Consider the following 10,787-nt stretch of genomic DNA (forward strand, 5'->3'; position numbering starts at 1 on the left):
ACTAGCTCAAACCCTAACCCTAGCTCTAACCCTAACACTAACCCTAACCCTAGCTCTAACCCTAGCACTAACCCTAACCCTAGCTCTAACCCTAACTCTAGCTGTAACCCCAATCCTAGCTCTAGCTCTAACCGTAGCTCTAACCCTAGCTCTAACCCTAACCCTAGCTTTAACCCTAACCCTAGGTCTAACCCTAACCCTAGCTCTAACCCTAGCTCTAGCTCTAACCGTAGCTCTAAACCTAACCCTAGCTCTAACCCTAACTCTAATCCTAGCTCTAACCCTAGCTCTAACCGTAGCTCTAAACCAAACCCTAGCTCTAACCCTAACTCTAATCCTAGCTCTAACCCTAGCTCTAACCCTAAACCTAACTAGCCCTAACCCCAACCCTAGATCTAACCCTAGCTCTAACCCTAGCTCTAACCCTAAACCTAACTAGCACTAACCCCAACCCTAGTTCAACACTAACCCTAACCTCAGTTCTAACCCTAATCCTACTCTAACCCTAACTCTAGCTCTAAACCTAACCCTAAACTTTAGGGAGGTGTATGGTTATATGGGGCAGCACACGAGCAACTGTGTTGCAAATTTTCTATGATTAAAATATTAAAGCCCCGCTGAGATTCGAACCCGGGTTGCTGGGGTGAGAGCCCAGAGTACTAACCACTACACTATGGAAGCCTCGCTTCCACTACATGGAATATGTATGGTTTTATGGAGTAGCTCACAAGCGAATATAGATCAGTGGTCCACAACCTTTTTTATAATGCTCATTGAAGCTGGTGCCACCTCGCCGTAAAACAAAACGAAGAAGAAAAGGACGTCACTTACCAGTCATGAATGAGTCGTGAATTGCATTTCCCGCTCACCAACGAGTGAGTGAGTGATTGGCATTTCCAGTTCATCGCGAGAACGTATCAGTGAGGGAATGAATCCTGACTTTCCCTTTCGCGAACGAGTCAATGGGTCAACTGGCTTCCTTCCCGTGCATCAACGGATCAGTCAGTGAACGTGTTGCGTCTTCCTCCTGGCGTGAACTATGTAAACCAGAATGTCGATTTCCGATTTGCCAAGGAAAGAAAGAACCACTCACTGAAACACCACTTCTTTTATGCACGTTTTGTCCAAGCTAACGGCTAACTTCATTGCGTGAAAGGATGCGCCGTTACGCAATAACGGGGAGATTATGCTTCTCTTTGGGTAATCTTGATTTTATAAGTTAAAGTCCCAATGATCGTGAGCAGCAGGGGGGGGCCCCATTTCAACCCCTTACACTGAGTGCCAAGCAGGGAAGAAATGGGTACCATTGTTATAGTCACTGGTATGACTCGGTCGGGGGTTGAACCCCCAACCTCCCAATCTCAGGGCGGACACTCTCCTCTCAGGCCACTGAGCTGGTAAACAGTATAGTATGAGATTCAGTTCTTATGAGAACTGGAATGCTAGTCATCAGTACAAAACAATGCAAGCAAGTGTAGGATGCTGGTCGAAATAGCCGACTGGTTAGTGACTCGGTAAGAACTTGATTTGATCCCAGGTGTGAGAAAATACCTAGATGAGCTTTTGTTGTGCAATTAACCCTTTATTTTTTTTAAACCCGGTGAAGTGTCCATGAGGTGTACCTACACATATTGTCATATAAAGCAGTTAACCAAATGTCAGATTTTTATGTTTTAATTGGTGAATATAAAAACAAGGAATAAAACACCAGACAAGTTTCAACATAAATGTTTATTAAAAATAATATTAAAAGTACATTTCAAACCAGCAATCCAATGTGAAATTGCAGTAGATATATTGGATAACAATATTTAGGCGTATATATGCATACATGTTATTTAAAAACTACTATACTACTATACAATAGTGTTTACCAGCTCAGTGGCCGAGGAGGAGAGCGTCCGCCCTGAGATTGGGAGGTTGTGGGTTCAAACCCCTGCCGGGTCATACCAATGACTACAACACCATTTCTTCCCTGCTTGGCACTCAGTGTAAGGGGTTAAAATGGGGCCCCCCCCTGCTGCTCACAATCATTGGGACTTTAATTTATAAAATCAAGATGACCCAAAGAGAAGCATAATCTCCCCGTTAGAACTGGAATGCACATCACTAAATGGTGCAAGTCTCTGTTCCGGCCAAATGTCATCTGCGTCACGTTCTTGTGTACGCCGGAAGCCGTGGGGGCGTGGGTGGTGGGCTAAGGCCGATTGGTTCTATTTGCACAGCTTGTGTGCTTTCTGAGAGGTGGACACTTTGCACGAGCTGTTCCACATTGCATATTTTTTTCCCCCATGGTTAAAATGCCAAGATGAAAAGCATTCTAAGCTTTTATTCTGAATTTTTGATATTCACTTAAAGTGCACATAGTACATGCAGTCCTCACAAGTATGATAATTCAACTCAATGACAGTCTTACTAGTATTTTTTTTTTTTACATTATTACATTTACATTTTACATTACATTTTTTTTACATTGTTCCACAACAGAGAAGGCAACTTCAGGGTCAGCATTTGAGCATCTTGTGCTGTTTTGTGTGCATAACAGTGCTGCCAAGTTTATTTTGTTTGGACAGTGTTGAAATGCAAAGTAGCAAGTGTGCTAACATTAGGTTTTTTTTGTTCCCGTGGATTTCAAGCCGCATTGAATTTATCACTTCAGTATTTTGCATAAATTTTTTATTATTATTTTTGTATGATTGGTATTGACAAAGAATTTTTATTTTTGTAGACATAATATGCCGACGGAGCTAAAAAAATTTTTTGCCTATGATGAACCACAATCGCGCACCGCAGGACGCGAACCACATGTTTATGTATGGAGCAGCAGGTGGTAAAAATGTGAAACCATAAGTGGACGCATGTCCTCATGAAATGGAACATTGCTCTCTACCACATGTTCTTCCTTTGCTACCTTATTTACATTAATGTTACTTTAGCTAACAAACGTTCACATCAACATTGTATATGATCACAAAATGCATATGGTGGTAGTCTGTCCAAATGAGACATCCTGCTGTTTTGGCGTCTTAACAGTCGCTGCGGGAACCCACAAGCCTCCAACTAGGGGAGCAAAAACCTAATACATCTTTTTTCTTTTTTTTTTTTACTAGCAGGTCAACGTTAAGATATTAAAGTAGTGGAAACATCTGTTACAGAACTAAAATGTATGTACGATAACAGCTGAACTTTCTTATTTCTGTTTCTCTCTTGCTGATAGCTTGCGGGGTTTTTTTCTTCAAATTTTCTATTGTCTTATGGCATGACAACTGTTTTAAAAAGTTATTGATGATGAAGAATGAGAACTTTTATTTATGGAGCACTATTTAGATTTTAAAAGCTAAATTTCATTAAGTGAACTTTATAGCTACCACGTTGAGCATGTTTATTCGTTATCACTATTTTTTGTTGTTTAGTTAAAACCCTTGCTTCAGGCCCCTGGGATTAAACTGCAAACAAATGCTCCTCAAATAAAGTCATTGATTAATCACTGAATTTGCTAATTCAAACATGTGTACGTACTTATATATGTCCACACATACATATTAACATATGTAAACATGTACAGTATGTTTGTGGGTATTAAGAAAAAAATGAATAGAGCGGTAAATGATCAATAAGACTGACTATGCATATTTGAATGGACGAGTATTGAGGCTACTTTGATAATAAATCCACTTTGACTAACACTTTCCACCAAGTCACATGACCAGATTGTGTTTGTGTGTGTATGCACATACGTGTGCATGCGTGTTATGTTTACCTGATGGCCATTGTGAGAACTCAGCAGCTGTAAAACATTTTAGTGCCAATACCCCGCTGCACAGCACCCTGCTGCTCACACTTTACCACAGAGGCCAGCTAATGGCAACGTCATCATTCCTGTAACATGCTAAGCTAGGATAGGCTTTTGCATCTAGTAGGAAGTCACACCAGCTGCATCAGCTCAATTTGACTGATGTTGTACGTATGTGTGAAGATGTTTTGGTTGGTGTGTGTCAATGTGTCTGTTTTTGCATGTTCATGTGCGTGTGAGCGAGATTAACCTGAATCTCCAGCATGAAGGCCCTGCAAAAGTTTCAGGACTTCTGAAACCAAGGAAACGAAAAACAGGTGTCAGCAAGTTGATGTTCTGGTTAGAGCAAAATGTAAATGAGCAGAATAAACAAGGTTTATTCAAACAGATGTCAAAGAGAACATCTGCCATCATGAAATGCTTAAATGAGGACTTCTCAACTCCAGTGAGCCCTCAACGTTTTGCAAATGCCCCACAACTGACTGTTGACCTTCCATTTCAATATATTGTACATGGATTTATTTGTACTCTTTAAAGTCATGTTTGTGATTTGCTGGTGAGCAAGCAGAAAAGTAACTTTGGAAATGCATTAAGGCAAACATTATTCCTCTTTATACTCACTTGTAAAAACCTTTGGGGGGGTGAGGGAAAAAAAAAGGAACAAATATTTTCCTCTCTCAGAAACATGATGGTGTGTGTAGATACAAATCTGGAATTTTTTTTTAATTTGTTTTGTATAACCAATAGCACATACTACACAATAAGTGTTTGAAAGGTGGTGTGTGTGGCTTGGCACATAACTTTACATGGGGGGGAAAAAAAAAAAAAAAAGACAGGAGCAGATGTTGCTTTCAATATCTTTTATTTATCATTTCCTTTTCAAGCACATTTCCCGCTACATGTGAACATTTCCAACAAGGAAAAGGTCGAGTGAGGTCAAAGTGCTGACAAATGGGAGGTAAACCCTTCAAATTGTCATCGCGGTGACAAAAAACTCTTTTTCCAAACATAAAGTGTGACATGTTTTTGTCCACCAGCATTCATTCACGCACACATCCACAAACCTTCCACTGAAAAAAATACAACTCTTGAGAAATTTCTCATGGCATAAGACCACCGACCATTCGCCACCACCGCCGAGCGAGCTAAACAAAACTTTTTGTGGGCGCCACCTGCGCCTCGCACAGAGTAAGCACAACGGAAGTGGCAAAATTTAACACTGACAAGTTTACAGCAGAAAAGAGCTCTGAAAAACTTAACAAAAAGGCACTTCACCCTCACGTTTTTTTTTTGTTTCATTTATCCCTGACAGCCGACTGACAGGCAGACACCTTCAGTCATCAGAGGCAACTAGCGTAAACAATTACAGGCCACAGTTTCTTCCCCTAAGTTTTCTTGGCATTTAAATTACCAAAAGCTTGCAATGAAGCATAAAGGCCTGACCGCAAATGCAAGCACAACTAGGCATCATCACTCAGTGAGCACCAACTAAACCAAGTGTGAAAACCACAAGGCTTTTCTCACAAAGCCAAGATGGCTGCCTGAGCAACAGGAGCAAACATCAAGTCTCTCCTAACAGAAGTGTTATCTGCCAAAAAGACAGAGCCCCCTATGTTAGCTTGAGGGCACTCAAAATGGATTCACCCCCAAAAATTAAAGTCGGAAAAAAAAAAGAAAAAAAAAAGTATCAAATGGGGAGGGGATAAATGCCCGAGCAACCGCTTGTTAGCTTATTCACGTTCTTCGTAGGCTAAATGGGACTGAGATCCTTCAGGGGGTGCAGGAGTGAAAGGATGGCTGGGAGGGGACAAAAAAATGAAGAAAAAAAGAAAACTACTATAAAAAATAAAGTCCAATCACCCACCAGAATTTTTCTGAACAGCGACTGCACTGGCACAGCTTCATTTCCTAACAGAAAAGACAAGCCGCCTCTTCCGTGCGCAGCATAATTTAATTCAAACAACTAAAATTTAAAAGCGAACTCAAAGAACAACACACTTTTTTGGTCCAGAGTGGCAGTGGGCAGCATGTTGCTGGCGTGTTAAAAACACTAGTCAAGGTGCAATGCGAGCCAGCTGGGGGTATAGGGGAGTCTCCCTCAACTCCAGATAAGGGTTGCTGACGGTTATCTGGTGCAAACATGTGCAGAGGCGGCAGCCCACTCGTAAAGGCAAGCGGTTCTCGGAAAAGGCCGAGGCTCGCGTTTGGGACATTGGTGTTGGGGGCTGCTCAAAATGGATGGGTGGGGGGGGGCTACTTGCACAACAGGCCAACAAACTGCGGTCGCCAACGCTGCTTCATAAAGCTAAGAATAATAACATGACGTCATCAAGCACACATGGTATCTTTACCCTATGACCACACATGGGGGGGGTTCGGTGATGGTGGCTGCCCCCAACCCCTATGGAGACAGTGCGGGGATAATTATAGAAGGGGGCTCGGGTTGCAGGGCGAGTGCGATGGAATCGCCACGTGCGTCTGCTTTTAAGGAAGGCCAAGCTACAAGACTGACTGGACTGGACTGGCCTGGCCTTGGGGTCCGACAGCCGGCTCGTAAGGCCGTGACACGAATGACAGACAAAAATCCACCTGTGTGCTTTCTGGTCGCATGATTGGCCGTTTCGATGGCTCTCCTCCAAGGCGAAGGCCTGGAGGTGGCTCGCCTCGCCCACCACAAGCATGTCCTTTCGTTTGGGAACACGGTGACAAGTGATCACATGACTATTTCGTGACCAAGATCAACTCTTTCTGAACACATTGGAAAATAAATAGCTTTTCTTTTACGTTACAGGCACTTTGTTTTTGTTGCCTTAGTGCACCCGTGAGAAAGTCCAACGTTAAATTAAAAGAAAATGGACTCATAAGCAATAACCCAATCATTTTTTTTTCTTTTTTTGGGCAACAACTTACTACACTTACCCGGAGATAGCAATTTTTTTTTAAACATTTTCCACCTTTTTGTAATCCCAGAAAGGAAGAGGAAAAAAAATTGTAAGGCTTCATTGTCACACAGCCCTTAATTGCCTTTAAAGTAACCTTTTAAGGGGTCGTAGGCATCCACTAAGACAGAAAATTTGAACAATTAAAATTTCTCATCGACTCATCGGAAGAGAACAAAACAAAAACCAAAAAAAAAAAAAAAAAAAGGAAAGGCCTCGTTCAGAAAATGTGGTGACCTTCTGTTGTCTCATTTCCCTGGCAGCTCTTCCTCAAACCCCCGGCCCGGGCCCGCCCGGCAGTCAGTTGCACGGCAGCCACGTGGGAATGTTCTGGTTGGCCACGTAGTAGTTGCTGAAGTTGTGGTCGCGTACGTACGGTGCCGGCTGGTAGTAGCAGGTGACGCAGGAGGCGTCGGGTATGGCGTTCTGCTCGGCGAGCACGCGGAACGCCATGAGTGAGATGAGGTGCAGAGTCTGGCGCCGTTCATGGCCCATGAGGCAGACGGTGCTTTCGTTGACCACACGGCGCAGGATCATGAGGTAATCGTACTTGCTGGACTCCTCGCCCACAAAGTGGCTGTGAAGGTATGCTTCCACCTTGCGCTGCTGCTCGCCGATGTCGGGGAAGTCGATGAAGAAGCGCGAGCACATGTAGCGCTCTAGGCCCTTGAACTCCTCTTCGCTGGCGGGCCGAAAGTCGCGCACCAGAAGGTTGCAGTACTTGAGCAGCCCGCCGCCACGGATTTCCTCAGGCCGCTTGGTGGCGATGAGCTTGTCACGCAGGTGGCCCAGCGCCTCGTCAAAGTCGCCATACACACTCTCTCCGCTCACCCCTGGGTGGTGCTCGGGGGACATGGACACGGTGGCATCGCCGGCTGCGTAGAAGGCCAACACCGAATCCAGGACAATCTGGAAGGAGTCGACACTGAACTCGAACTGGCGGCGAATGCGGTCGACAAACTTGAGCTCGACGTTGCGGCCGTTGTTGTTGGACAAGGAGATGAGGCTCCAGCGGTCTTGCTCTGTGTTGACCTTGACCAGCTTTTGCACATAGGCCTCCTTGAGAGTCGCTGGCGTGATCTTCTCCTTGTTGACGCCCTCGGGCAGAAAGTCCAGCAGTGTGCCCAGCACCACGTCGCGGATGAGCCGGAACTCCGACTCGTGCGGCAAGTCCACCCTGAAGATGACGTCCAGGTCCTTGTAGCTCCAGCCCAGGTCGCGCACCAACACGTGGCTGGCCGTGGAGCCGTTCAGACGCACGTCTTTCACACGGACGCCGCTCAGTGCCAGGCTGGAGCGCACTCGAGCTACGATGTCCTTCAGACTCACCTCCAGTGTGGGGAAGTTGCCGCGGCCATGGACCGGCACCACCTCGCTCAAGACCTCATCCAGGCGACTCACTTGCTCCCACGATAGAGCGCTGACAGCGGCACTTGTTGACCCTTTGGCAGCCATGTTCTCACCTTTATTTTAGCTGAGGATGAAGGGGGAAAACATGAGTCAGCTGATAGCAGCTTTACAATAATTTGAGATTTTCCGGTAAAATTACTGTTCCATTTCATTTGGACTTTTGTTTTTGAATTTTTTTTTTTTTTCAATTGAGTGTGTGTCCGTCTCTGTGTGCCATGCCATTGGCTGGCAACCAATTCAAGGTGTTCCCCACCAAGTGCCTGAATTCCGCCTGAATTCCGCTGGGATAGGCTCCAGCACGCCTGTGATCCTCATGAGGGAGGAAAAGCAGTTCAGAAGATGGATGGATAGATGGCCTAGTTTTTATTTTTCCAAAAATAAAAAAATCTCAGCAACATTGAAGCATATAACTGCGACGTTCATTTTAAGTTTGGTTGGCCCGCAGTGACTGATTGTGTGGTCAAAAATGTTTGTTTTTTTGTTGGCTACAGGCCTACAAGTTTGAAATGTAATGGCAAAATAAGGGACCCCGAACTCCAAATGTCTGCATATTTTATTTACTCTTTTGTCCATTAAAATCCATAGACATTTGGATCTCTATAAAATCTTCAATTTAACTTTAAATGTTGGTCGTGCTTCTTTAGAACGAACCACTGCATATCTGAACCCCGTTCCAATTATATACGGTGTACCTAATGAAATTCTCCCCCCGAGTGTCACTCAGCAGCCATGTTCTTGGCACGTCAATCAACAAGGGAAAAAAAAGAAAGCTTTCGGGCGAGTCTAAATTAATCTCAAGCGTGGGTTTGGCAATGTTTGATTTCACTCGTGTGGGACAGTATCACACACAGTGCGTGAGGCTTCCAGAACAGCTCACGCGCTCGGTCCATTATGCCACTTTTCCAGAGACTTCCTTAAAAACACACGTGCATGCGCACTCGTGCACAACCGCATCCAAAATTAACCAGCCGGGCGACAGTGAAAATAAATGACAATTTAAATCGTAAAAAACTAGTCACCCGCTCAAAAAAAGGGTTTTAACATTTAAACGACTTAAGTCAACCAGGTGGGTTTCGGTTTAGCTAGTTATTGAGATTGTGAACGAGTTAGTTGGCAAGTTAAGTCGCCCATATGGCGACACTCGGCACCGGACATTGACACAGCTGTTTAACATCAGTCCACAAGACCACGGAATGAAACGCTACATTCACGTTAGGCGCTCCAAACATACATTTATAACCCCGAGTCGTTTTGTTGAAATTTATCCCGAATTAATGTAAGTAAAGACAAGAGATGGGCGAAATACGTACGTTTTCAAACGAGTTCCACGGAGTCATTCGGAGTGTGTGTTGAGGTGTAAAAAGTGGCCCAAGATGTTACATTTCCTTCATACACACGCAGAAGCCAGCATTAGTCCACGCAGACTGGAACACAGACATGCGACAAGACCAAAAAAGTTCGCTCTTATAAGCGTCCTCCCAGCGGTCAGCAGTGGAGCACTTTTATACAACCGTGGCACGACAGCGCGAAGATAAACATCCGCAGTCCCACAGTCCCACGTTGTCCTCCTTCATTTTTATCCTTTCATTTGTTATTTTTCTATCGTCGGTGTTAAAATTAATTAAAAAATGACAAGAATAAGTTATTGGATTAAATAATTTATTTATATAATTTATTCAAACGGGACTTAAGCGCTCAGTTCGTTTGTATCAATGCGCCGTATGAGCCCGCTGATTGGCCATCTGTGTTTTGTGTTGCCAGGTGACCGGAGCAGGGGATCCAAATTTACGCTCGAGTTGGCGTCTTCTCCAGTTCATATAATTTTTTTATTATTATTATTATTATTACAGAATCGCTTATTGAGAATAGCGAGGAAATATTCCCCCAAAAGTATCCGTTGAATTTGCACAGAAGCTTCAAGAATTTGGTTTGCACAATTCAATTTGATTAATGCGATACGGTGGTCCACTGGTTAAATAGTACGTCTCTCAGTGCAAATATTGCGGGTTCAATCCCAACTTTCCTGAGAATTTTATCAAAAGAATATAGATTCTACTTGAGTCAGGATGTAATATTAAGGTTTTAAACAGAGTCAAGATTTGATCACTGCTAAGAGTTTCAAATTGTGCTTAAAAGTTTCAAATTATGATTTCAAAACAGGGTCAGAGATTTTACTTTATAAATTACTGTAATTTAAAATTAGGATGATTGCAAATTAAAGATTCCAACCAGGATAAAGGTTTTCAACAAGGGCTGGATGTAGAAATTAGGCTTTCAAGACAGGATCAGGGTTTTGTTCATTTTATTCATTTATTTTTTTAAATATCCACCTGGTAATCATATGATAAATTGATAACAGGCTGAACAAGATTGAATAAAAAGTGTACTTGAGTTATTGGCTGTGACTGAAAATATTTGGCCACTTCTTTGCTGTGAAAATGAATGTTCTGTCAGCCATCATTCATGTTATCATCGTGGCTTGGTGTGGAGAAGATATGCAAGTAACTACAAAATATGTTGTTGTGTAATGAGTATGTCAATAAGAGTCACACTGAAAGAACATCCTCCTCTTCGTAATGGTAACATGAAACTAGCAATGAATGTGTGTGTGTGTGTGGGTGTGTGTGCGTACGTGGTACCAAAAG

The 10,787-nt window shown here is 43.5% G+C and overlaps 1 protein-coding gene across 1 annotated transcript; it reads right to left on the minus strand.

Moving 5' to 3' along the window:
- Window positions 1-4,638: 4,638 nt before the first annotated feature.
- tent5c (terminal nucleotidyltransferase 5C) lies at window positions 4,639-9,646 on the minus strand. Its single transcript, XM_049727658.1, has 2 exons — window positions 9,453-9,646; window positions 4,639-8,206 (listed from the first exon to the last, which is right to left on the minus strand). Exon 2 carries the CDS (start codon window positions 8,185-8,187, stop codon window positions 7,033-7,035), a length of 1,155 nt encoding a protein of 384 aa, XP_049583615.1. The 5' UTR covers window positions 8,188-8,206; window positions 9,453-9,646; the 3' UTR covers window positions 4,639-7,032.
- Between the last annotated feature and the right edge of the window lie 1,141 nt (window positions 9,647-10,787).

This window comes from Syngnathus scovelli, chromosome 8 (genome assembly GCF_024217435.2).
Source record: "Syngnathus scovelli strain Florida chromosome 8, RoL_Ssco_1.2, whole genome shotgun sequence".
NCBI lineage: Eukaryota > Metazoa > Chordata > Actinopteri > Syngnathiformes > Syngnathidae > Syngnathus > Syngnathus scovelli.